Source organism: Rhinopithecus roxellana, chromosome 13 (assembly GCF_007565055.1).
Source record: "Rhinopithecus roxellana isolate Shanxi Qingling chromosome 13, ASM756505v1, whole genome shotgun sequence".
NCBI classification, from domain to species: Eukaryota; Metazoa; Chordata; class Mammalia; order Primates; family Cercopithecidae; genus Rhinopithecus; species Rhinopithecus roxellana.
The window spans coordinates 43,751,571-43,779,460 of record NC_044561.1 but is presented as its reverse complement, the minus strand read 5'-3'; the positions used below and the strand labels follow the sequence as shown (position 1 = coordinate 43,779,460).

At 52.7% G+C, this 27,890-nt stretch overlaps 1 protein-coding gene across 3 annotated transcripts; it reads right to left on the bottom strand.

Moving 5' to 3' along the window:
- Positions 1–210: 210 nt before the first annotated feature.
- On the bottom strand, positions 211–27,034 carry RIPK4 (receptor interacting serine/threonine kinase 4). Of its 3 annotated transcripts, XM_010363479.2 has the most exons (9): positions 26,772–27,034; positions 17,426–17,717; positions 12,006–12,154; positions 10,187–10,235; positions 10,050–10,099; positions 7,476–7,634; positions 6,630–6,733; positions 4,745–5,009; positions 212–2,863 (listed from the first exon to the last, which is right to left on the bottom strand). In XM_010363479.2, the coding sequence occupies exons 2-9, from the start codon at positions 17,443–17,445 to the stop codon at positions 1,704–1,706; spliced, it is 1,956 nt and encodes a 651-aa protein (XP_010361781.2). In that variant the 5' UTR covers positions 17,446–17,717; positions 26,772–27,034; the 3' UTR covers positions 212–1,703. The 3 variants fall into 3 exon arrangements, with proteins under 3 accessions (XP_010361780.2, XP_010361781.2, XP_030771596.1); XM_010363478.2 differs by lacking the exon at positions 10,187–10,235 and having other exon boundaries at positions 211–2,863; XM_030915736.1 differs by lacking the exon at positions 10,187–10,235 and having other exon boundaries at positions 26,873–26,977.
- Positions 27,035–27,890: the final 856 nt, after the last annotated feature.

Here is a 27,890-nt window from a genome sequence, read left to right as displayed (position 1 = left end):
CCCCGACTGGATCACCCGTGTGTGGAGGGACCCAGGCAGAGGACGACACCCGGCTCCACCCTCTGCTTTCTCACGGCCCCACGGCCTGGGTTAATTCAGGACACAGGGGCCCTTCCAGAAGGCCATCTGCAAGCTTCTGTCACTGCCTCAAGCCTTTGGTTTTCAGAAATCAGATTACACGAGCTTGTTGATAAGAAAAAGCAGTCTCAACCAGCTTCAAAAAAGCAGGCAAGTACTTTGCTTTATTGACACCAAATGGAACTTTTCGTCCCTCATGCAGTCCACACAATAGTAGCATAACATAGTAAAGGCAAAATGAGGCATATTAAAACATAGCCAGTTTTAACAGCTTGGATATTTCCTGTCATGGACAAGTATCCTGCCCACAGATTCACATTAACATACATGGTACATTAATATCAATCTCTATCATATACCAGGCCACGGTACATGTTTGCACACAGGGTCACGTTCTGCAACAAACTTATTCTAATAACACTATTAGGAAGGCACCCTATGGGACACAGGTGATAGTTAAGTTACGAGACTAGATGGGCCGCATCTTTTACATCCAATAACCGCCCTGGGGCCACACCCCAAACTGCTGAGGTGCGGATGCACGTCTGCAAAGCAGGTCAGAAACCCTCCCCCTGTAACCCCAAAACACTATCCTTATCCCAAATCACCTACCAAAAATGAAAGCTGGAAAGGGTGCAGATGAGCAGTGCATCTACCTAGGTAATACTGTCCATGTCTAGGTAATACTACATAGTTCTATCTTCATACTGTCTATGAAGATAAAAAACACAGTTTCTCCTGCACCTCTTCCCCCAAGACTGGTGCACTCCAGTGACCTGACGGGGCTCGCCTCAGTCCCCAGGACTGAGGTTACAAACGGAGAATTTTTTAATGACTCTTACGCCTGTGGCTCTAGAGTTCCCAAAACATCTTAGACAATGAGAAATGAACAGCAGCTAGTACCATGTGAGCACGTGTGTGTGTGGTTGTCTACAAGGACTCACCAAAGTAACAGACTGGAATGGTTAAGAGCTGGCCACACACACGTCCCATAATGCTGGCTGCTACCATTCACTCCTTGTTGCATAAAACATTGTTTTCAAAGCCAACCCCACTACTTAGTCATCATTTACAGACTAGACTATCCAATGTTATGAACATTTTTAACAGGTTTCAAACAGCAGCTGATAAGGCATTCATCTCTTAAGATATTTTATAAAACAATTCCATGAAAACTTTAAGACAGGCCTCTCTGCCCACTGCTGTGTATAAAGATAAAAAACACAGTTTCTCCTGCACCTCTTCCCTCAAGACTGGTGAGCTCCAGCGACCCAAGATGGCTCGCCCCAGGAGAGAGTGGATGCTTCCTTGCCTGGGGCTTCATCACTGAGAGACCAGCCTCAGCAGCCCATTAGGAGCACAACGAAATGATTCTGACCTACGGTCCTTTCAGACAGCGGGTGCCTAGATCGGTGATGGAGCGGGCACGTGCACCTGAGCCAGCTTCGCCTGGAGGGGACACTCCGGTCAGCAGCAGCCACCTCCTGACGGCACCATGTCACCTCCGCTTGGTCAATGTTTAGGCAAGCCACAACAGGGCCCCACGCAGGATTGTTCCATCCCCATGAGGAAGAGAGGACAGGACAAGAGCCCCACATGGACCCCTGGTCTCCATAGGCAGCCAGTTAGGTCTTGCTTCGCCGCAGGAGGGTGGCGGCGGGGCCATGGCCGCCCTGGAACTTGAGGCTCTGCAGGTTGATGTGGGCCCCATGCCTGAGCAGAGTCTCCACTGTCTGTGCATGCCGGCCCTGGGCGGCCAGGTGCAATGCGCTGAGCCCCTGCTCGTCAAACAGGTCAATGACGTCGGTGCTGACCAACTCCTCCACCACCTCCGAGTGCCCGTGGGCAGCAGCCAGGTGCAGCGCCGTCTGGTTCAGGGGTCCCCGGGCCAGCACATCGGCCTTCTCCTCGACGAGCAGCTTGACAGTGGCCAGGTGTCCGTTGCGGGCAGCCAGGTGCAGAGCAGTGTAGCCATCGGAGGTCACGGCCTCCTTGCCGGCGCCCCGATGCAGAAGCAGCCTGGCAGTGCTCGTGTGCCCCGTCTCCGCGGCCACGTGCAGGGGTGTCTGTGCCAGCAGGCTGCAGACATTGACGTCAGAGCACAGGTCGATGAGGATGCGGGCCACGCGGTAGTGCCCGCGCTGTGCAGCCAGGTGCAGGGGCGTCCTCCCATCCAGTGTCTGGGCGTTCACACTCACCCCCGGCTGCTTGGCCAGCAGCTTGACGATGGGGAGGTGGCCCTGCCAGGCGGCATAGTGCAGCGGCAGCCAGGCGTCCTTGCCCTGCAGGCTCACGTCCACACCTCGGCGCAGCAGGATGCGCACGATATTCTCCTGCCCATGCTGGCAGGCCACGTGCATGGGCGTCCGGCCCTCAAAATCAACCTCGTTGACCGAGGCATTCTTCTCCAGCAGCAGCCGCGTGCTAGACTCGTCCCCGTTCTGGGCTGCAAAGTGGAGGGCCGTCCACTGGTCCTCGTCCTTGGCGTTGACACTGATCTTCCGTGCCAGCAGGAGCTCCACGACGCCCCGCACCTTCCTCTCCACAGCCATGTGCAGCGGAGTGGAGCCCCTCCGGTTAGTCAGATTGGGGTTGGCATTGTTGAGCAGCAGCCACTTGACACACTCCTCTTGCCCGGCCTCCACCGCCAGGTGCAGCAGGCTGGCGCCACCGTCCAGCGCCAGGTCCACATCCTGTGGCTGCAGGATCTTCATCAGCTTGCTGGTGTCCCCAGACACGATGGCATCCATGAGCTTCTTCTTCTGGACGTCTGTGGTGCCCAGATCTGCAAGGAGAGGAGAGGCAAGCGTCAGAGCGTGGCTGCACGTCCAGGGACGCAGCGTCTCTGGGAACCTGGCTGTGACGCTCAGGTGGAGGAGTGCCAAGGCCTCCAGGCTGTTTGCTGGACACCTGACCATGTTTAAGCATTATCTGTGCCTCCTGATTAAGGTCAGTCCTAGTGGGGGCCCCGGGGCAGGCTGGCGAATGTCTTCCAGGTGCTCGTTAGTTGGTCTGCAGAATAAAACCCACTCTTGTTGTCCTGCGGGGTGCTGAACCCCCTTGGTGCTTAGAGATGGCAGTGACTGCAAACATTCCTTCATTAAAGAAAGGAAAAAGGGCACAGACCAAAAGACCAGGCTGGAGCCCCCTTTGCTTGGAAGCCTTGGCACCTGCCATCCACGGACACCCCAGGCCTAGCAGCCTGCAGAGCTGGTGCCCAGAGCTGGAAGGGGCTGCTGCAGCTCCTGCCCCACCTCGAAGTGGCACCTCCTGACCTGGGGAGGTCAAGAGGGAAGTTTGCTATGATAATCCTGAAGAGACTGAGCCTCTTGTTTCAGGAAGATGTTAGTCCAGCACTCAGGATGAAAAGTTGCATTTACCACAAAAATCCTACTGTAGTGCCTGGAATTCTGAGTCCCTGAAATGAGACTCTCCTCCACCCTCATGTGAAACACATGGGGACTTGGAAGGTGGTGCTGCTAAGGTGTTAAGAAAACGGAACCCTCCCAGTCAGACTTGGTGTTTGAACACTGGTGTTCCGAGTAGAGCCAGTAAAGGAATCCGCTCTCGAGCATGAAGACGATATATCATTTCAGAGTATTAGACCCAAAGAGAATGTTCTAGAATGTACTTCTCCATGGGAGATGGTGGTATGTCTTTCTGCCCAGTCTTAGACTCGGCCCTGATTCTCTTCCTCAACCCTATCACCTACTGCTTATCTGCCGTCACACCAGGTCTTCCCCACTGTGTCTATATAGCATTTCCTTAACCCAAGACACCCTCTTTTGCCCCCAATATTCTAATCTAAAAATCCCAGGAGGTCTGTAAGATCCAGGAAAAGTCTTTGCCTCCAAGAGGATGTACCAATCCACCAGGAAAAACCAACTTCTCCTTCCCCGCAAGATCACAGCCTTGGCCCTCAGCCCCCGTGGCTGTAGCCCTGAGTGTAAATCCCTGTATTTTCCATCAGAGCTGCAGCCCCTTCAGGAATAGGGCAGGACCACATCTTACCCCTGCAGCCGGCAAAGAGGAAGCCAGAATGACCACCAGGCCCAGCACCCTGGGGCAGGGATCGGAAAAAAAGCTACCTTCCAAAAACAAAAGCCATGAAAATTAACACAAAAAGATAAGATCAGCTAAGTGAGAAGTGCTCCTCCCTAACAGGGGGTTTGCACAGGTGGCCTGGTGTTAAAACCTCCAAGGATAACCAACACATTACAAGCCCTGGACTACCATGAATGGGGAGCCCACATATGCGAAGGCATGGGTGTGTACCCAACAGCATCTGAGCAGAGGGTGTGGGACTGCCATCCTGGAGACAGGAGGCCTGCCAGGGAGTGGGGCTCAGCTCCTCGCCGGGCTCACTGCACTGGATGGGGTTTCCCATCTGTAGTCCAGAGCTCAGCCTCTACCCATGGCACTGGCACAGGCAAGACTGTTGCATGGACTGGTGATGTGGCCTGTTCCCCACATATGCTAAGTGACACAGGATGGAGCCAAATGCCCAACACCCAAAATTAATTACTTCAGACAGAGAGAACACAAAGAAGAAGTATTGCTGGGTGGAGAAACTTCCCCTTGATTCCGTTTAGCTGCTCACTGAGTCCAGTCAACTGTCCCGCCGAGCCCAGCATCTCTTGGGACACAAAGAGGCGTCCCCACTTACCGCTGGTCGAAGGCTCCCGCTCAAAGGACAGCGACAGTGATCCTCTGGAAGAGAAGGCGGAGTCCACCGAGGACACCCCCGAGAGCCTCTTCCCACTGCCGGACGACGGCAGCTTGGACTCAGAGGAGCTGCGGCTGAGCTCCTCCGGGCCCTCGACAGCCTGGGAAACTCCAGAGTCCAGCTGTGAGAGCAGCTCGGAGAGGCTGTAGTCGTTATCGAAGGTGGGGGCGGAGGCCCGCTTGAGCCTGGCAGACACAGGCACCACCTGCGAAGAGGCAGAAGAGGGGGTGGGTGAAGACCCTGCCATACCCCGCATGGCCCGCCCATGACACAAACATGGAAGAGCAAGGTGGGTCATGGGAGGGAGGTGGGGGAAGAAAGGACTGAACCCTATCGGTCCCCCAGCTCAGACCCCGCCTCCGCACAGCACTAGGGAGCTCAGACGCCGAGTCCGCACAGCACCCGTGTGCTCAGACACCACGTCGGTCCGCACAGCACCAGGGAGCTCAGACTCCGCAGCCGCACAGTGCCAGGGAGCTCAGACGCCACGTCGGTCCTCACCGCGCCAGGGAGCTCAGACGCCGCACCCGCACAGCACCAGGGAGCTCAAAGACTTGGAGCTATAAAGACTTGTGCTGGCTCCACCCAGCACAGAAACATTTTAAGGAAAGATCGACTTCATAAAGTGCAAAATCCAGCCTCATGCAGCTCTGGATGCCATCTGCTCAGTAGCACTGCACACAGCGTCAGTCACCCAGACAAAAGGCAGGCAATGTCAAGCTGCAGATTGACATTGTGAAGCATGCGTGGCGGGACACAGCTGCTCAGCACAGGCCAGCATTGGCAGGAAACCAGAGGATAGACAAGAACTGGGCAGGATTCCCACCCGTGGCTACAACTGCGACCTCCCCGCGGAACCACCTGGGGCTGGCCTGGGGGTTGTGTGGGGACCAGGGAAGGGGGAAGGGCCCGGCTACAAGGACGAGGGATGATCCAATCTGACACACACCAATGACACCTTATAAAGGGTCTCGCTTCACGGACTGCAGGGGCAGCAGGTTTCTGGTGGGTGAGTGGAATCTGACAGGATTTCACGTTTCTTCCCTTAGGCACACCTGTTTGTCCCAAATCCCCACCTTTGTGGGACGGCTCGATGTCCCACACTGTTGCTGGGTGTACCAAGCCACCCCCACATGTTGGTTGCCTTCTTTCCCTTATCAGGGCCCAGGTCTGCCTCTTCACTAGCAACCCCCAGGCACCTTTGCTCCCAGACTCACTGGCATGCATGCACTTTATGTTGAGACAGTGGGCACACCCTACATGTTTCCTGATCTCCTGAGCTCACACCAACAGGCTGGGATCAACTGCCCAACACCAGATAACACATTATAAAGCTCACTTAGCTCTGCCTCACAGGTCTGCTCCAGTCTCATTACCTGAAAGGGTATTTAGCCAGCCCTGGCACTTGGAACTTCTTATCACATTTGAAATCACCTAGGTGGCACTCATCAGAGTACAGACCATTTATGAGCAGCTATAAAGGGACTGGATCCCCAAACCAGACACCAGCTCTCCCTCCCCGTCTGGGGCTGGGCCTTCAGATCCCCGTGGTTCCACGCACATCCAATGAGTGGCTATTTAGTGTCAGGGAAGCCCTTACACTACTCATGCAGAATCACAGACAGGAGGTGGGGCGGGGATGCAGCCGGGCAGGTGGACCTGAGCCCCCGTGGGACCTACACTTCTAACGGAGTTGGGTGCGGGATGGGCTCAGAAGAGCGGGAGAGTGGTCCGGGCGGCGGAGGAGTCTGCAGAGAGGAAGAGGGTTGGAAACCCTGCCTGGAAGCCAAGGAGACAAAAGACCCCTGTGGGAAGGGCCCATTACCTCGCTCCTGGGCTCTGGGGGGCTTTTCACGTCCAGGTCGTGAGTGGCTTCTTTCACTTCATCATCAGGCTTTTCACACAGGTCCTCGGTTTCAGAAGTAATTTCTTGTGGGGAAGAAAGGGGACATGTCACTCGGATGATGACTTCTGCGTACACAAGCCTTCCATTTAAACGTGGGCGGGGCCTCCACAAGCTGGGGGATTTCTCACATGCCTCGGCCCAGGCTGAGCTCGCCAGGCAAGCCCAGGGGCCCTACATGGGCGATTTGCTGGCCAAACCCAGGCCCCCCTGCAATCATTTGCAGGCCTCACCAGACTCAAAGCAGAAGCCTTCCCCGGGGAAGCCCCACCTGCCAGTTGCAGGGAGCAGAGCTGCCAGCACCTGGCGGATGAGCTCCCCATCCCATTTCCTGCTGTAAGCTTTAAATGCAGCAGTTTCCATCTCATCAGGGTGACTTTCCTATGCCAGAGACACATCTGTCCCAGGAAGTCAACTCCCCAAGGGCAACACCTCCAGCCACCAGCCAGGTGAGTCCCCGGGAAGAGCTCGGCTGCACCTGAACTTCAGGCTCCCATACAGACTCCTCTGGGCAGCAAGTCCAGTTCCTGGCGGGGAGCAGGGGATGGATCGTTGGAAGCGACTCAGTTCCAGCTGCTGTGGCCGAGCCTTGAGTACCAGAGGCCACAGGCAGGTGCTGGGGCCAACCTATCTGTGCAGGGCTCATTTCGGCCCACCTGTTACACGCCTCGTTTCTCACCCAGGCCTGGTCCCTGACCCTGTCCTGTCCGTCGCCACTATCTCCTGTGACACCCACAGACCGTGCCGGGGAGACCCTGGGAAACTCACCTTGGAAGGTGGGCCGAACTCGCGGATCCCCCTGCCAGCACCGCTGCATGAGGCGTATCAGGTGGCTGCAGGCGCGCGGCCGGGCTCTGCACACGGGTGGCAGCTCGGGGCGGTGACCTTTCACCACCTTCACCATGATGTGCAGGATGTTCTTCTCATCTGCCAAGGGAAGGATGCGAGTCAGGGGCTCTGCAGGGCTGGGTGGCAGCATCTCACTCTTGGGAGGAAATGACACACTTGCCGGGGACCACGGTGGGACCATCCCCACACCATCCCAGGGAGACGGCTTCCCCTCCCGTTTCACAGCCAGAGCTTCCTGTAACCCTCATCCTCACGGGGCACCGTGCTCTCTAGTTTCCTGGTTTTGAAATCGACCTCTTTCCTTGGGTTCTGATCTACCAGATGGAGTGTGTTTGGTCACAGAGCAGATCTTTCTCGGCATCCCACCCAAAGGAGGATGAGGTTCAAAGGAGAATAATATCTTATGAGGCTCATTCCATCAACAGCCCAAGCCAGCAAAGGGAATGAGGTTCACGCACCATGGAGGAGCCACAGCGTACTGCATCCACAGAGACCCAACTCTCTCTACAATGGCGAAGAAGTCTTCCTCAGTTCCAACTCCAGTCCCAAGCTCAGGTCCCCAGCTGGCCTCCCCTGTAGCTGCATCAGGGCTGGGGAGTGTGGGAGGGCTCTTTCCCTTCAGTTCACCATGTGGGGCCGCGCCTGTCCTTTCTGACTGCCTTCACTAGCATGCACGGGCTCTGGCATACTATTATTATTATTATGGCCACAACTTCCACCCTGACTGGGAAGAAGGGCTCAGGGTGACTTCCAGTGGGCCAAGTTCTTTTTTCTGCGTAGCCTGGAACCCTCAAGGTGGACTCCAAGCTTCTTGTTCCCAACAGCCCTCTCCGCCCTCCAGATACAAACACGCCAGCCCATGGAATGGCAGCTCTTTGGAGAGGCCGTGTGCCCCAGCAGGTGTGGAAAATCCGCCGAGAATCACCCACAGCTGCCAGGATTCCATACGATGTTTTGCTCCACTTTCCCATTAAATCTTGTGCAATAAATACCTTAAGTATTTAACAGGCTATTTCCATGATTATTCAGACTTCCAAAACCAACAGCTCTTCTAAATAAAACGAAAGTGAACTGAAGTAAACACCTGGAATATGTCCTGCTGCCAAACGCAGACTGGAAAAGCTGGGGAGAGGCCTTGTTCTCTTGCACCTGGAACCCCCCCCCATCTATTAACCCGTTTATGCCTGAGGCTGCAACTTTTTGCATTTGAAAAATCAGACCTTGACGATGACCTTGAGCAGTAGGATATGAATAATTCCCACATGCTTAGCATTCCAACAATGGAACACTAGGCATATTCAGCAATAAAGCACAGGGACTTGAGCCTTGATCTGTCCCCTGTGCCTAGCCTCGGGTGTCACATCTATCAGACCCCCTCATCTATCAGACACCGCCACATTTCACAAGCATTTGGGCCATAGGCCACTGTGCAGGAGAACGTACAGAAGGCAAGAAAGGCGACAGGCGGTCAGGCAACACAGCCAGACACCGGCCGGCAGAGGCCTGGCAGAACGCGTTCCGTGCTTTCTATTGGCATTCTTTCAAAGCTGCCAAGATACTTGACCTTGCGATGCTGGGAAGATCTCTTCTCGCCCCAGCACCTTTCCCATATATCAGCTCCTAGTCTGAGCCCCAGCTAACAAGAGGGGGTAGGCCTTGACTCTCATCTTCATTTTGAGACATTTTCGGTCACACCACAAAGTATCATTAGTAGCCCAGAAATGCCTTTAGAGGAAAAGGGAATCTGTCCAGCAAAGCTAAAAAGTCCTAGATTTTTATGATAAGTAAGTCAAGGTGTGACAACTTTGAGAATGGTGTTCGGAACGGTCGCTGCCTGGCTGGGGAAGGAAACAGCACAGCTCTCAGGCTGGGCAGGGGCGCTGCTGCTTCTGCATGCAAATCCATGACACTGAATGGCTGTGGATGTTGGCTGTGCAAGCACGTGAGCACACGTAACACTCCTGAACTGTACGCTTCACACAGTCAACATGCTAAGTTTTGTTATGTGTATTTTATTATTATTTTTTTAAGTAAATAAAAAAGAATTAGTTGGAAATACCAGCACAGGCAAACTCATGGAGACAGAAAGCAGATGAGTGGTTGCTGGGGCTTGGGCAGGAGGAAGGGAGAGGGACTGCGGAATGGCCATGGGTTTGGCCTTCTGGCATGATGAAAATGTTCTGGAATTAGACAGTGGTGACGCTTGTTCAACACTGCCAATGTAGTTAATGTCACTCAATTAAACACTTTAAGTGGCTAACATGACCAATTTTATGTTATATATATTTTACTACCAAAAAAACCCCAAAGAAAACTAGCTGGCACCTACAAACATTCCATTGAACAGGCCCCTTCAGATCTGTGCCTTTTCCTGTGTGCAAATTACACCACAGAGCAGCACCTGCGGCGGCGCGGGTCACGGGCTCTGTTTTAGGATAAAGGACAATTATTCCATTATTCCAGGAAAGACAAGCACATTACACCTCCACTCACCTGCAAATGGCTTCTTCTGTGTGAGCACGCCCCAGATGACGATGGCAAAGCTGGAAGAGAAACCAGGCACGTTAGCATCTCACAGCCAGAGACTCAAAGCCGAAAGCACTCGTGCACAGCAAGAGGCATGAAGATACCTGTTCTGAAGCCTTCCAAAGACAGAGCCACGACACTGAGATATTTCTCCTGTTTTTAAAAAGAGAAAACTCTCTATAGTGAAGCCCAGCATGTTGACAGCTCAGATGTCAGACAGACTCAAGTAACTTCGTCAACTGGGCTACAAATCTTCAGGCAGCTTGAGGGACTCCCAGAGAGGGTGCCACACTACATGGGGCATGAGCTCCTGGGGAACAGCACCTGTGTGCCTCACTGTCATCTCCTCGCAAGCACCGGGCACAGAGCACCTGTGCAGGCATTTACTGAAGAAATGGATGAATGAATGATGGGCAAATCCCATGTCCCCCTCCCCCAACAATGATTTTATTCTCTGAAAACATGGATTCTGGTTCCTAACTTAGGCTTGCTGAGATTTCAGCGTTCCTAACTGAGGCTTGCTGACATTTCATTGTCAGAGGGCTGTTAAAGAAACCACACAGAAAACACAGGAGGCAACACAGCCAAATGCCCCAAAGCCTTTTTCGGGGGCTGCTTAGAAATATATAGATATATGAAGGATAGGTTCATGTACATTACTCTGGATACACCAAAAAAGGTGCCTAAATTGATTAAAAAAAAAAAAAAAGAAGAAGAAAAGAAAAACAGAAGTCCAAAAACTGAGCCTCCAGGAAGCACTGAGTTGGTGAGAGTGGCTGTTTATAGACACCGAATTTACTATCAAAAATTAGTTCAAACAGCAGGTTCAAAAGCTGAAACTCCAAACTCTAAAATAAATGGAAAGGATCTTAACTCTCCCCTAACTCTACAAGCTGTGACTAGTCTCCAAAGTGACACTTCCAGGCAACTCTCAGCTTAAACCCCCGGCTAAGCACATGCACAATGGCTACTGTCAAACCAGTCAGCCTGGGCTGCTGCTGGTGGCAATGACCAAAAGGCAGAGCTCAAATGCTAGATCAGAGTCACAGTGCTGGAGGATAAGAGACACAATGGGAGGCTTAGTGCCTGCTCACATGCTCCCGCCCACTTTTCTTCTCTAAGAAGTCTGTGTGATTAAGACCTTTACAATTTGAAAAAGGAAGGGACCAGGTGACTTGGGGAGTGATCTCTGACCAACAAAGGTGAAGTGCCATGAAGAAGATGAGCTGCTCACCTCACAAAATCAGAGTGAATTTCGGGAAGTACAAACACACATACGTACAGACACCCAGACCACTGAAAGCAGCAGGTTCTTCCAACAGACAAGCCATAAAGCCCACGGGTCATGAAATCGCCAAGGCTCTGACAGGGCAGAGCTGTCAGCCTGGCTCGAACGTGGACCCAGGAACATTCTTCCTCCTTGGCCAGCAACACTCATAGCAAAGAAATCCCTGAACTCTACAAGCACCCACCCGTTTCATGTGGACTTAGCCCCCTTTCTGTTTGCTTATTTTTTTTTTTTTTAGACAGGGTCTCGCTCTATTGCCCAGGCTGGAATGCAGTGGTGCAATCACGCTCACTGCAATCTCTACCTCCTGGGCTCAAGCAATCCTCCCACCTCAGTCCCCAGTAGCAGGGACTATAGGTGCACGCCACCATGCTGGGTTAATTTTTGTATTTTTTGTAGAGATGAGGTTTCACCATGTTGGCCAGGCTGATCTCAAACTCCTGGACTCAAGCGATCCTCCCGCCTCGGCCTCCCGCAGTGCTGGGATTACAGGTGTGAGTCACCGCACCTGGCCCGAACCCCATTTCTGACTGGCAGTAAGAGGCCTTTCTGAAAGCTGCAGCTCAGGGCATGGAGCATTGAGGTTCAGAGCCCCTGGCACCCATAGGGGATGGGGGGTGGCATGTCACACACACCTGTATACATCGTGCTTGGTGTCGAAGAGCCGGCTCTTCTCCCTGATGCGCTCTGGAGGGAGGTAGGCAATCGTGCCAAACAGGCCATCCATGCTGAGGTCATGCGAGTGGGACAGCCCGTTGCACTTGGCCAGCCCAAAATCAGAAATCTGCAACACAGCCATCAGAGCAGGGCTAATTAGCCTTCAACAGTGACATTTTATGATGCTGTATCAAAAGCTGCCCTCTGCAATCTGAGGGTGGGTGAGAGCTTTCTAAGAGCCCCTGAGAACCATGTCTGTGCCTCTCCAGGTAGCCCTGCCCCAGGCAGGGAGGAAGACAGATTCTGGGGCAGAAGCAAGCCTGGAGGCATTAGGAGCAGCACATTTGATGGGCAGGTTAAAGAATCGTACTGTAAGGAAGGAGTTCTCTGAGACAGAACTCAGGAAGAATTAGAACCCACCTTCTGCAAGGCATCGTGTTTGCCATTGTGGTTGACAGCCAGCTGAGCCGGCATAAAGGGAAAAAAGCCGGCCTTAGAGGGTTCAGGTAAAGAGAGACACATGTGAAGATCAGGTCTGCTGCTCGGGAAGCCGGGCAGCTGGTTATGCAACCTGCCAGCTGGGGAGGCTGGCGGGCAAGTGGCTGCAAGTCCTTTAAAGGGGAACATACCTTCAGAAGCTTAAACTTTAAAGCAAACAACACACACGCCTCGCAGCCCCGTCCATCTGGAGTGTTTTGTGATCAGACACTGGCTGGCTGCTTCAAACACACGTGTTCAAGCAAAGGTCTGATAAACACCTCTGCTGGCAGGGCCCGGGCCCCAAGGAGCACCAGCCACCAGCTCCTCCAGGAATGCCCTCAGTGTCCGCATTCGGGGGAGGCAGGTCTCAGGTCTCCTTCAGGCAAAGGTGACCTTGGAGCTCACTGGGGAGACTTCACAGACCCCCGGCCTGACCTCTCTCGGGGGCATCCCCTTTCCTGCCACTGTCCTCCCCTCTCCAGTGTAACTCAGTTCCCTCTGAAGCTGCTGAAAACCGTGTGTGGGATGAAGCCACAAGTCATTAGCATTAATAGGACTCTTGATCCAGGGGGAGTGCCGCCCTCAACTCTCCTTCAAGGCATATGGATATTTTTTAAAAACCCTTTTCATTAACTCTTGAGCTCCTCTCCAACACACCCATGGAGTGACAGGAAATGAGGCTGAGTCAGGCCTTAATTCTGGGCTGGCCGTGCCCATGTGGTGAGCCAACAGGGCTGCTGTCATCAGCACCAAACAGCAGGGAGAATTTATGACCCATGACTCGGGCTTCCAGGGATCCTGAGCACATCTGCAGGGAGGTGGGGGAAAGGCCTGTGAGCAGGGACTGGCCCTCCTCGTCTGCAGCTAGGAGCACCAGGATAAGGCCCCGACTCCAGCGGCTCTCATGTCCTCCCACTTCCGTTTCTCCCAGGGCCTTCAGGCCTGCACCGCCTTGAGAGCCACACTCTGCACCCCAGGGAAAGCATCAGCTCCCCAGAGGAACGCCATCACCCGATTGTGCAAACCCCAGCGGCAGCTGGACACTGGGACACAACGTGTCCTAACTCTCCAGATAAGCTCAAGAGTACAGGAAGTTTCAGTTCAACAGTGATCGGCGGCTTGAAAGCCTTCACATTCAGAAATGGGTTGGACAATGAGAACACACGGACAGAGGGAGGGAACATCACACGCCGGGCCCTGTCGGTGCGTAGGCGAAGAGGGGAGGGAGAGCATTAGGACAAACACCTAATGCATGTGGGGCTTCAAACCTAGATGATAACCTAGATCGCTGATGGGTGCAGCAAACCACCATGGCACATATATACCTATGTAACAAACCGGCACGTCCTGACATGTATCCCGGAACGAAAAGTAAAATAAAATACAATAATAAAGAAAGCATCACACACTTTCTAGGCAATTCCTTCATCCCCCTGTATGGTTGAATGTAGGAAAAAAGTATCATCCTCTCACTGGTTAGTTAAGGATCAGACTCACTATTCTAATCTTGCCTGTACAAGTCAGTAGCTCTTTAGTCCTGGACAATTGGCCTCTCTGTGTCTGTTTCCTTTTTCATAAAAGGAGGCAACAGCAGTACCCATCCTGTAGCTTTGCTGTGAAAATTAAATGACATCTCGGATCATTAGGAAAAAAAAAAGAAAGACGAAAAGAAAAAAATGAGAGGGACTGGGGCACAGAGATCCCAGCCTGGTGCTTCCCCAGCCCTGCAGCCTTTTCTCCGCCTCGCTGTCTGTGTCAGATACAGCCAGCCACTCCAGACTATACTTGGTGAAAAGAAAATAAGCAGAAATTCTCTGCAAAACCTCTGGCAACAAAATGCAAGCTCGGAATTGAGAATTCTGGGAGGGTTGCTGACTCTCTGTGTTCTCCTCCCTCTCTACATCTCAGACCCTGGGCCAGCTGCATTTCCCCTCCGCCCTTCCTCATGTTCCCACCCAAGCTGCCCCTTGCCCCGTGTCCTTAACAGCGAGCCACTGTGGCATCCACTCTGACCAGCAAATGCCTCCACACTTACAAACACTATCATCAGCACCCAACTCTGCATCTCTGCATCTCTAAGAGCTGAGGGCTCACAGCTGCCCCCAGGCACAGGGTCCTTCAACTTCAAGGTCCAGCTGTCAAGACTAAGAAAGTGGCCCTGCCGGGGCTTTGCTGCCTTTAAAAGAAAGACACAGCAGAACGCAACCCACGTGTGACCCTTTGAAAAGCGTCTGTTCTGGGCTAACTGGTCATATAAATGCAGCCTGAGATTTTAAACCAAGTTATGTCATTTTTAACTTGAAATTGATTCCAACTAATATCTTAATATTGGTATTTAGTATATTTAATGTTGAATAATATCAAGTAGTAAGTTGATACTATTACTTTATATACTATTTATATATATATACTTTGTGAAGCAGACAGTTGCTGTGGTATTTTTAGTTTGAATGAAGCCCTGGGGACCGAGGCAGCCCATCTCAGAGGCAAATGGCAGGACTGGAATGGCGACTTAAGATCTAATTTCAGAATTCTAGATTAAAGTTTTCCTGCATTGAATAACTGTCTACTGAGGACTGCCCAGAAGCCCAATGGCCAGTCCATGCAAAGCTTCCACACTTTATCTTCAGGAACAACGGTGCTGACTCTTAGAACCCCAACACTCTCCCTGCTGCCCTCTACACACACCAGTAGCTATTTCTAAGAAAAAATAAGTATGTCGTGTAAATACATTTTTCTGTTTGTTTTTGGGCTTCTTGATGGTGACTAACATGCCTGATTAAGAAGGATGTCACACAAAAGCAATCTTTCCTGCGGCCTGTCAGGGTACACAGAGCCCTAAGATGTCCCAGGGGTGCCAGGCAGAGATGTCCGTCACTTCCTCAACAGCAGCCTCCCTGAGAAAGCAGTTCCAGGCAGTAGCTGTCTGCTGCAGCCATCCTGAAAGACAGGGAAGCCCTGCTGCCTGCTATCCCTGCAAGAAAAGCCCAGAGCTCTCCCTGCGTCTCTCAGGCTATTTCCTTCACCTAAACGCTCTGCGGCTGCCTGCCCCCGACTCCTGAGGGCAGAAAAGCCCGACCCTGTATGAAGGCCCAGCCCCAGTAGCACTCCCATCCCCTCCCACAGGGCTGCCTCCAAGCCCTGCCTACAAGTCCCATGCTCTGCCCCCAAGTGACCACTACGTGCAGTGGTCATTTGGTTTCTTTCACGTCAAGCACAGTGGCAGGCCAGGTGGAAATCAAGGTCTCCGCTCCACGACTTACAGCTGGACGATCCTGGCTGCTAACTGACTCACTCTGAGCCGAGACTCAGCGAGAACCAGAGGCCACCGTCCACTCTGCACCTCTGCTCTGAGGATGGGGGCAGCTCCCACAGGTGAAGCCTCTGGCATGCCCTTTCTGGTATTTAGTGCATGTTGCTCAGCAGACCTTACCAGTCATTAGGGCCCCAGAGCTGGAGCTACCTAGAAACAAGCCCATAAATGTTGGCGGGAATGGAGGGTCCGCATGTGAAGCCCAGCCCTGCCCGTCACAGGAAACGGGAATCCCAGGGGTCCCAGAACATGAGCAGATGCGGGAAGCCACCCTAGAGCCCATTCAAGCCCAGTCATTTGATTTTTGTCTCCATTATCTCAACTTCCTACTTCACTTAGCAGGACAGTGCTTCATCTTCTCGCTGAAATCTTATTACTGGGCAACACCTACCCAAGAGACAACTTATAATTACCGCCCAAAGTGAAAAATTGACCTCCTCACCGCCGCCCTGGCTGAGCAAGGCACGCGAGATACACTCGGCCACAGAGTCTGGGCACAGGGAGCGGCTGTGCACATGCCACATGGGCCACCACTCCCATCCCCCCCAAGAGCTCAGGGGCAGGGCCGGGCCCTGAATTCAGGTCTATCCTAATTAATGGTCAGGCCATCAGAGAGGCCTGGAAGTGCTGTGCCACCAGGAATAGTAGCGCAGCCAAGCCAGACAGGGACTCCTCTGCTTGTTCCCTGCATGAATTACATGGATCCGGGCCATGGCTCTCGGCTCCTTCTCACTCCCAGGGCAGACACCAGTGTTGTGTGGACCAGCATATTACCCTGGGCCTCCCAAGAGCATGTGAACATCACCCCGTGGGGAAAAACTACAGTGTGCCAGGTGTAACCACCACATGTCAACGACAGTACAACCCTAGCCATGAAGGCCATCAAAGGAGATACAAATGCAAAGGAGATACAAATGCAAAACCTGATGCAAAGGTGATGATGCTAACACCTGCCAAGGCCCAGCAGCAATGCTGGTTTTCAGTTATATTATCCCTCTTACTTTTCTGTGTTTCAAAAACCAATCAGCAAAACAAAAGCAAGCTCCAGCTCCCAGGCCTTGCACTAATACAGCACGCTGCTCCTCCACACTCTACGCAGAGGCAGACAGAGGCAACGAGACCCTCCTCACAGCCTGTTTCCACAGCACTTTGAGGACCCCACTGCAGAGGACCCCCACATTCCCACCACCCTGAGCTCCTGAAAACACTGAGGGAAACGCGTCCCTTTGTTGCAGAGCCTGAGGTCTCGCAAGGACCCACCTGGCCCACGGGCTGGTTTCTAACCTGATTTCGTAAGACCAAAACCCACAAACCTGCAATCTTTTTCCGGAATGAGTCATATGCCAGGATTTGGGGGAACAGCCCCCGTGTTCACCAAGCCCACCCTCCAGCTACACAGCGTGTGGTTTTCATACCGACCAGGACAAGCTTAGACTCCTGGAGTCCTCATGCTGCAAAAGTCCTTGGTTTCAAGTTCTTTCCTCCAAGAAGAACCACCTCCTCTTCCGCCAGTGTCCTGACCTCAGGGCTTCACCCCTTGATGCCCTGCTCCCCAAGACACAGCCCCCCCCGCCCAGCTCCCTCAGGCACCGTGCGGCTCCCCACCTTGATGTGGTAGTGGGCATCCAGCAGGATGTTCGCGGGCTTGAGGTCCAGGTGCAGGAGTGGCGGAGCCATGCAGTGCAGGAAGTTCATGCCCACCGCTGTCTCGTGGATGATGCGGAACCGGAGATCCCACGGCAATGGCTCTGAGGCCAGCAGCTTTTCCAGGGAGCCCGTCTCCATGTACTCCATGACCAGGCCGACAGGTTCGCGGCAGATGCCGTACACAGGCAGGATGTAGCGAAACTTGGCCATCTCCATCTTCTTGGCTTCTTCCAAAAGCTCCATGCGCTCCCTGAAAAAGTTCAAAGGCATGAAGAACACGCAGTGATCACTCAGCCACAAACACAGAACAGCAACCTGGCCAGAAGACGACTGGCTCCAGAGGGCTGAGCAAATGCCTCAAGTGCACACACACGGGGCACACTTTACTGTCATATCACTAACACAGGGCTTTCCAAAATCTCAGTCCTGAGGCTGCTGAAATATACCTGTGCAACACAGGGTTATCAGAAGTGAGGAGAAGGGAAATTCTAATTTTATATATATATATATATATATACACACACACACACACACACACACAATACACATACATATATATATACACACACATATATAGGGAGATAAAATGTAGTAAAATAGACATAACATAGTATTAATTATTTTAGCCATTCACAGGTGTACAATTCCCTGACATTACACACATTCACAATAGGGTACAACCATCACTACTATCTATACCCAAAACTTTTCCATCATCCTCAACAAAAAGTCTGCACCCATTAACCAGTAACTCCTTCCCTCACCCCCATCCTCAGTAACCTCTTTTCTACATTCTAGGCAAATTCATACATGTGCAAGCACATAAAATTTGCCCTTCTGTGTCTGGCTTGCTTCATTAAGCATGTTTTCAGGGTTTATTCACGCTGTAACATATATGAAAACTTCCTTTTCATGGCTGAATAATATTCCGCTGCATGAAATGTACTGCGTTTTGTTCATCTGTTCGTGGGTGCAGGCCATTTCCACCTTTTGACTCTTGTGGATAATGCTGTACAGCTGCACACACTGGGGGACAAACGCCTGGAGACCTGGCTTTCAATTATTTTGGATATATACCTAGGAGCAGAATTGCTTGGTCACATTCTACGTGTAACATTTTGAGAAACTGCCAAATAGTTGCCCACAGCCTGCCACCTTGTTTGTATAAACTTTTACTGGAAGAAAGTCTCACCCATTCATTTAAAATACTGGCTGTGGCTGCTTTTGCACTTCAAAGGGGAGAGGAGTCCTTGCGACAGAGGCCCTGCGGCCTGCAAAGCCTAAAATGTTGCCTCTCTAGCCCATTGTGGAGAAAGTTTGCCAACCTCTGGTCTAAGGTCACTTCCCTGGTGCAGCTTGTGTTTTCACAGACTGGAATCCCAGTGCAATGGTCTGTATTAGTGTCATGGGTCAAAAGTCTCAGAATGCGTTCAGGGTAAGAGGCTGAATCTGAAGATGCACGCTCGCCATGGAGGATCTAGGTCAGCAGTCCCAAACACAGACATGGTAGAAAGCACCCAGGAAGCTGGCTGGAATGCTGGTTCCCAGGCCTCGCTCCTTGAGAATGTGTTCCAGGTTGGGGCTGGAAAATCTGCTTTTTTTTTTTTCTTTTTTGAAACAGAGTCTCGCTCTGTTGCCCAGACTGGAGTGCAGTGGCATCATCCTGGCTCACTGCAACCTCCACCTCCTGGGTTCAAGTGATTCTCATGCCTCAGCCTCCAGAGTAGCTGGGATTACAGGTATGCCACATTCAGCTAATTTTTTGTATTTTTAGTAGAAATGGGGTTTTGCTATCTTGGCCAGGCTGGTCTTGAACTCCTGGACTCAAGTGATTCGCCTGCCTCAGCTCCCAAAGTGCTGGGATTACAGGTATGAGTCACTGTCCCCGGCCAATCTGCTTTCTAATAATATAATAATAAGCTCCCTAAAGGAAACGTTCAGAACCACACTTGGAGAGATCTGACCTCCTAGAGCAGGAAACCCAGCAGCTCCATGTCTACACACAGGCCACCAAGGCAGCTGGCTGGGGTGGCCCTCAGGTAATTCCCCCAGAATCCAGAGTCCAGCCCAAGTCCCTGCCTATAGCCCAGTCTCTGCTGCCACAGCAGGGGGCGCTTCTGGAGCTTGGACACAGGCCTGCTCCTCCCAGTGACAAACCCTGGAGCAGGTGCTGGGAAATCACTCAGTGGCTCTCATTTCCTCGCCTGCTGGAGAATCCAAAACAGTGCCAACAGAACGCATCCATTTCTTAATGATCTGACCTCCCCTGTGAGATTCAGCCCCTCCCAGGCTTCCCTCACGGTAGTGAAAACACTTTCCCCGCAGGAAAAGCCAGCAGGAACCCGTGGATCCTACTGTTTAGCTCTTGCTGTGGAAATTCCCATGCATGGGATAGGTACCAAAGGCTTGGAGATCTCACTCTGCCCGCCCCCCACAATGTGAGCCCTGCAGCTAGGGCTCTGCGTCTCAGGGCATAGCGCACTGGTTCTCAATTCGAGGAAAATTCACCCCCCAAGAAACACTGTGCAATGTCTGGAAAGATTCTGGTTGTCAAAACTGAAGGATCTACCAAACATGCTACAATGCAGAAGACAGCCCCAAGGCTAAGAATTACTCAGCCCCAAATGCCAGTGGTGCCAAGTTTAATAACCCCGATGTAAACCAAGTGAGTGCATTTTCAGCCAACAAACTACTACTGTCCAGAATCACCACTTCACTACTCCCAGCACTCACCTGACCTTTATTTTAAGCAGTTCTGTGTACTGGTAAGTGCTCGGTGGAATCCACTATATGTCAGAACTAAGGACAGGAGGTCCCTTTCCTGTCTTCACGGTGTTTACATGTACCCTCTAAGGGAGAAGATGGAGAATAACCCCCAAAAGAGAGGTGTGGTTGAAATATCTAAGCCTCTTGAAAGGAAGGTCCAGGGAGCTATGGAGAATCAAGGGAGACCCAAAGTCAGAAGTCAGCGTAGGAAAAGGCCCCTGAGAGAGTCGGGAAGGCTGAGACCTGCACAGAGTCCAGGGGCACCCGGGAGGCCAGCAAAGCAGAGGGGTCACTATGGACCCCCTTGGGCTTGGCAGAGCAGAGGGGAAGCCAGCAGAGCACACACACTCCGTAGGAAGAATCTGTAGGACGGGTCCACTGACTGCATGTGGAGGAGAAAGGCTTACAGGACCTCTCTGGAGCTGTACGAGGGGTCGCGAGGCAGCCCCCCATGGTGGACATGGGAGCACCCCAGGAGAAGCAGCTGGGGGGTGTGCGGGGTGGGCAGGTCAAGAGTGTGTCTGAATACACTCAAGGAGCAAAGAATCCCACTGGCCTTGGGAACAAGGGAAGCAAGTATCAGGAATGAATGTGAAATTATGAGACAAAACAGAGGGTAGCATGGCCTGCTTTTCCTAGCACTCTGGTTAAATGACCAGTGGCAATGGCAAACAAGATGCCCACCAGTGTGCAGTGCTGGCCTGTGGGGGTCCCTGGGCTGAGCTGAAAGCTGCCCCATCACCAGCATACCGTCGGCTGCTCCCTCCCTCCAGGGGAAATCCCTCTCTCTGCAGCCACCGGTGTGGGCCAGGCTCTGGGACCCATCACGGGATGGGGGGACTCTCAACCCAGTTCCCAGTCTCAATGAGCATTGGGAAAAAAGGAAAAGGGCCTGATGCCAATGTCAAGCATCAGCTAAAATGAAACCGGTCACCAAAGAAGGAAAATGACACCTCTCAGCTCCCGGCCTTTGGCCTTTCTCCTCCTCCGGGAACACTGGTTGGCTTGGCTGGGGCCCTCATTTGTTATTTAAAGGAATACAAGCACAACTTCCAGCCCAGCAGCAGCCGCTAACTTCCAAACTGTCGGACTGGGACGTGGTACCAGCTGCTGCTTCTGTCTTGTTAAGAATCAGAGTTATGATTTGCCTGTTTCCGATTGCTCAAATGTGGCCAGCTTGCCGCCCCTCCCCTACCAGTGCGGCCTCCCTCCTCCAGACACTGCCCGGGGGCGCGGGCCAAAGTCCTTACATAGGACTCAGACCCACATCCACTGTGCAACCGTGTGAGGCACACCCTCCTCGCCGGAGGGTTTTGAGGAAATGACAATTCAGGTGTTTAGAGGCGGGCCATTTACAAGGGTCATTTTTCTACATTTAGTAGACATTCTGAGTGTGAACTCTCTAAGCCAAAGCTGACTGATAACAAACATGTATTCTGAGAACAGTCAATCCAAGGAAGGCTGAGTAGCTTCTTAAGTGGAAGCTCTGAGCCACTCCGCAAATAGTGTTTTCTTCTATTTGCCCAAAGGGCTTACTACGTAAAACCCAGGTGACTTCTGATTGCGGAGCGAGCTCCTTAGCAACTCTCACAGCTACGGGCTGGCGGCAGAGCACACCCCTCCCCAGCGCACCGAGTTCAGCAAGTACTCGACTCTTCCTGCCCCAGGCCCTATCTGCAGAACAGAGACCCCATTTACTTTCCTTTAAAAGAAACAACTAACAAACAGAAAAGGGCCACTGCTGCTGTTGGCTCCCAAAAGCGGGTCCCTGCTGGAACCTCCTAACGGAGTCCACCCCATCTTTGCACAACTGCCTGAAGGGAGCCGAGCACGACGTCCCCCTTCCACGGGCCACGCATTTTCCACGAGGAAAATCAGCTGTCCTGGAAAAAAAAAGTCATTGTTTCCGTGGACAAAAGTGTCTTCTCTGTGACAGCATGATCCACACTGGCTTGGGGTAGGCAGGATTCCAGCTGAGGAAGGGGGTCCCGGGACCGCCCCGTGGAAGATCTGAGGCCCAGGAGTGGAGGTGGAGCGGCTCTTGCCTACCAGCATGGATTTCGTTCAGAAGCACCAGCATATCCTCAGAAACTTTCCATACTGTTTACCATCCAGTAACCGCTGGGCCAAAACCCACACAACCCCTCCTTCCAGCCTCTCTTCAGGTGCTCCCTAGGCGCCATCTGGGAAACTCCAGTGGTTTAGGAAGCGCCAGCCCTTCTGGGGTCAGGTGTCGCCCGGCGGCATTTGCCATTCAATAAGCCTGAAAGGGCCTCCTCGCAAGCCGCAGGAAGAGGCTCCTCCGAGGGGGGGAGGTTACGAAGTGCTCAGGTACTCTGAGCACAGAAAGAACCCACCAATTGCTTTTTAGCAATGGCACTAATTTTTTTAATACATTTTTTCTTCTAAGCAGTGTTTCTGGCTTATTGTGATGACCACACAAAAGGAACTGCAGATTTATTATTATCATTATTTTAAGACGTGGAAAGATGCCGAATCCAGCCTAGGTGCTGGGGTGGCGGCCAGGGAGCGCGGAACATCACATAGTCACATTCGCACTGTCTCCAAATCGCATTTCTTACTGTGGACGGTGAGGTCAGCGTTTCTGGGTTGACCAGAACCCCCTCTCGCCGGTGTTAATTAAAACACAACCTAAAAACTGTGCCTCGCTCCAAGCGCTGATAGGCTTAGGCACAGTTCGGAGGGGGTGGCGCCCTGTTCCCCTCTCCTTCGCTGCTGAGGAAAGCATTGCTAATTCTGCTTCCGCGCAGGAACGAGGAAAGCCCCCACCCCACAGTCCCCTGGGCCCTGTTTTGGGTTCCACATGAAAAATCTCTGGGCATTAATTAGGATTAACTTGTGGTTCAACTTTTTAAAGATATGATGAGTAGCACTTACATGAATTCGGGTTTCTCCTCATTTAGGGCTAGCCAAAGTGTATTTCCCCCTCCCAGGGAGGGCACTGGAGTAGCAAGAAATACGAGAAATATCATCACACCAACCATTTCTAAAAGGAACTTCCTAAAGAAGTCCCAGGGTTCTTCTCCAGGCTCAGAAATCCCAAAGACCTGTGGAACAGGCCAGCTGCGGTTTCCCCTGGAAGCACGCAACCTGGAAAGGGGGAAAGAACAGCCCTGGGACGTGGTCTTGTGCAAGTGGAGAAGCAGTAAATGAAGGGAAAAGTGAGAAGCGGGGAGGTGGGGGAGGCGGTGAGACCGCTCAGGTAACAAAGAGCTCCTAAAGAGAAACCTAGGTACTACCTTCGGGAAAACGCAGCCGGAAAATGTGTTTCATCATCTGTTAGCTGATGCCGCTCAGTGAGGCCTTCTGCACACAAATCCAATTATGTTCCCAGGGAGCCTCCGAGGGGTTCCCACACGGCTATTTTTAAAACTGACAAGAAATGGGCTTGTTCAACTCTCAGCTCTGTTGTTACAAACCTGGGGTTTGCTCAGGCTCGCCCCGACCAGCCAGGGCTGAATGCGGCAGGAGCAGGAGTGGCTCCCAGCCGTCGCTGGCACTGGCTTTTTCTGAGCATCCCCTTCGCTGGGGGCTGGCACGGGAAGAACGGGGCCTTTGGGATCACTTTATTCTCTCCAAACTGTACACAGCACCCATCCCTACACCCCACCCTAGGCCCTGTGACCCCCCACAATGAGGGTCAGCCAGGGAGGCCAGCTGTCTCTCCAAAGCCACCCCACAGGACCCTCCGAGGCACCAAGCCCCATGATGAAGGGAACCTCAGATCAATGGGGTATCACCTATGAACTACCAGGAGCCCTGGGAGCTCCTGGGAGCCCTGCCAAGTGTCTAGGGGCTAGGCAGCCCCCCGACCTTTCTTGCATAGAAAAGCATGCTCACATGGCCTGACGCAGCCTGCTAATCAAAGAAGTCCTGGGCAGGTGCTGTGGCCAAGGGGTAGCTAAAGGCTGGGCCCAGGGGAGCTGCAGGGAACCAGGAGACCCCAGATCACCTTGAGAGGCAAGCAGCCTTGGCCAGTGAAAATCAGCCTCACCTGCACCTGTACCTGTGGTGGCTCTTATGCAACAAGTGGAGAGGACCATAATTGACCCCAGGCAGCCTGGAAAAGGCTCAGACCCATGTGGCAGGGGTGAGAGGGGCTGTCCCTCCGAGAAGAGAAGCAAGACTTAGGCAGAAGGGGTACAGGGCTGGGGGCTGCACACAAAGACCCCAGGAAAATCCTATCTCCCAATTCAGGGAACATCTTGCAAATATGAGGGGCTGGGGTGGGAGGCAGCTCGTCAGAAAAACACTGAGAAATTTGGCAGGGCACATGACACAGCAACTACCTTAAGGCCTAGGTGCAACCTTGTGAGACGGCAATGCAACCAGCTCCTGGAGCACAGAGGGACTGATGTACATTCCTAACAAGAACCTCAAGCCGAATACAGTTAATAATTAACCTAAAGGAATCAACTTCGCAAACAGCCGGGGTTTGACCATCTTCTCAGAAAGATCAGCCACTGCTGCACACGGCAAAGCCCCAACCTGCTCTACCAGGCCCAGCAGAGCACAGCAGGTGAAATGCTTCCTGCTAGGCGATGCTGACCTCGACCTAGCCACCTGACATGCCACCACCTGTCTGCTTTGGGCAGGGCAGGAAAGGCTTCCAGTTAAAGTACAAAACACTTTTCAACCAAGCTATGCAATATCCTAAGTGATCCGCCTCAAGTGTAGAAAGCCTCCCTCCAACTAGGCCACCCAAGATATAAAGGACTGGTCGCTAGAAATAACAGAAGATCCTAAGGATGTGAGCTGGTGAGTCAGTCTGGGGAGGTGCTTGTTTACTTTGCTCTTCCAATACAAGAAAGTGGTGTTAAAATTTTCGCTGATGATTAAAGCTCGCTGCAACTAGAAGACTGCATCAGACACACATCCCCAAGAGAGAAAATGCATGCCCCTATGGAGAGGGTTCCCTTTCTGAACCTAACCACTGGCTGGTACTCAAAGTGGTTTGGATTTCATCAAAATAACCACAGCACCCCTCCTGGCCTGAGAAGTTCCCAGGATCTGGGGCAGGGGAGAAAAAGTGCACAGCCTGGGCCAGCATCTCACCTTTGAACTAGTGGTGACTGGATGACACTCTGTTGATGTTTCCAAGAAACACTGCATTTGAAGGTTACAGCAAAAAGCCACCAATAGCTCTGCTGTGTAGTCTCCTAGCCAAAGACAAAAACGCAAAGGGAGAGGACGGGTCTCTCATCTACAGAGGCGTCATAGCCACGACATGGGGCTGCAGCACGCGCGCTGCCACCCCAGACACAAGCATCACAACGATTCTGCAGAAAAGCTGGGGTTTAGCGGGCCCATCTCTCAATCAGCCAAACATTCGAAACCAGGTCTGCCAGGCAGCAAAGGCTAAATGGTATTTTTAAAAGTAGCCGCTTCTGAGTGTATGTGTCTAGGGAATCTCTAGGTAAAATACAAGCATAGCTTCTATGTAGAATGTAAGCTTCATTAAAGGATAAGTAATTTAAATGTGCTAAATTAAGCCTTACATATAAACCATCAAAATCAACTGTAAACAGTGAAATCTACAACAACAAAGAGGTGCTGTTCAAGAACATTCTCCCTACCTCTCAAATTATGCACAGACGACAATCGACCCACCGAATTTAAGAGGGGCGGCTCTGCGTCCTTCCCATTCGTCTTTGTTACCTTGAACACTCCTGCTAGGTACTAGGTACAGACAGGTTTCATTCTGACTTTTGGACAGAGAAAATGGGTTGCAGGAGGGACCCCATGGCACGGCCACAGAGCATTAACGCAAGGCCCTTCCCCAGAGGTTCGGTCTCGAAATTAAGTCAGCTAAAACGAGAGTGTGCGGCGAGAAGGGGCTGGGTGGACGGATCAACACCCCAGACCCTATGCCGGACCCCATGCCGGACCCCACTGCCAGGTCCGAGCCCTGGAGTTCCAACGCGCAAGCGCAGGGCGCCCGGGAAACCTCGCCCGAGCCAAGCCGAAGCTTCCGACCGAAATAATTACTGTCTTACACCAATTTGTGTTCCAACGTAAATTACTAAGTCAGTCGAACGAAGGCTAACTCCACTCACAAAGCCCAGAGGCCCACACGGCAATTTTTCTAAGCCCTGCGTAGACCGCAGCTCCCCAGGAGGTCCCGGGCGGGCCGGACGCGCCTCCCAAGGGCACGGGTCCGAGGCGCAAGGCAAGCTGGAGACCCCAAAAAACCGGGGCCACTCGGGGAGTGTCAGGAAGCACGACTGGGCGCCTTCGGACGTCCGGGCAGACGCGGCCCCCGAGGAGCCCCAGAGGAGCCGCCTGACCCGGCCCCGATGGGCGCGATCGCGCCCGGGCTCGCCAAAGCCCCCGCGCCCTTCCTGCCGGGACAGGCCGAGTGGTCACTGCCGGAGTCCCGCGGACTCGCCGGCAATTGGTTTACCCCCCTAAGCTGCTCCGGGGGTGAGTTCGGGAGAGAGAGGCAGGACTCTGGGACCGGACACCCCGACCCCGGCTCCGGCCTCGCCCGCCCCAGCGCCCCGCCCGGGCCGCTCACCTGTCGTCGACGTGCAGGCTGGGCGAGCACTTGATGGCGAGCCAGGTTTTCCAGTGGACATGGCGCACCTTGTACACCTGCCCGAAGCCGCCCGAACCCACCTTCTCCCAGCCTGTGAACTCGCCCGCGTCGAAGGTGCGCAGCAGCCCCAGGGCCCACGGGGTCCCGCCGTCGCCCTCCATCCCGCGCTTCTAGCCAACGCCGCCGCGGCCGCCCAGGTGCCCAGGTGCGCGCCCCGCCCCGTTACGTCACTTCCGTCGATCGCCCCGCCCCTCTGCCCCGCCCACTTCCCTGCCAGCGCCGGGTGACTGCGGACAGATGAATAGACGCGCCGGGTCACTGCGCTCTCCCCTGGGTGCTCAGGCCGTGAGAAGGGCCTCGACGTGCTCATCAGCTGCCCTGCTTTTCTTTGCTTTTTTCCCCCTTAATTGCAGAGTCACATGCCGTTGTAAGAAATCATTCACTTTGCCCAGTTTCCCCCAGTGCTATCACTTTGCAAAACTTTATCAAAAAAAACTGCGGCCTCATAGCTAGGATATTGACTTTGATACAGTCACCGATCTTATTGAGTTTTGCCCTGTTTTACTCGTCTTGCTTTGCATGTATTAGGTTTACACAATGTAATCATCTGTGTAGCTTCTCGTACCCACCCCCACCTGGCCCCTCCTGTGGCGATTTTACAGCCGCAGCCCGGAGCCCTGGCATCACTAATCTTTCCTCTATTTCTAAATTGTTTTATTTCAGAAATATTATGTTTAGATACAGGAATCATACAGCGCCTAGTTTTTTGAAATTGGCTTTCTTCACTCGTCAGCCTAATTCCCTGCAGGTTCATGTCTTGCTTTTTTACACGAGTTTCCTCTTAGAAAGTAACTTTAAAAAAAATATTACCCAACAGCAAATCTAAAGTACATTTCAAATGCAAGAGTTCCCTCATCCTTTCCTAAATAACAGCCTCTTTTTACAGATGGTTTGAAGAGGAAAGATGTTTTTTTCACATACGGGAAAAAAAAATTCCCAGCCTTGGAAGGATGTTTGGGTTAGAGGCCAAAGTGCATCGCAGATCACGCACACGTCCACACCTCAGAAAACACTCACACATTCCTGAGACGCAACAGT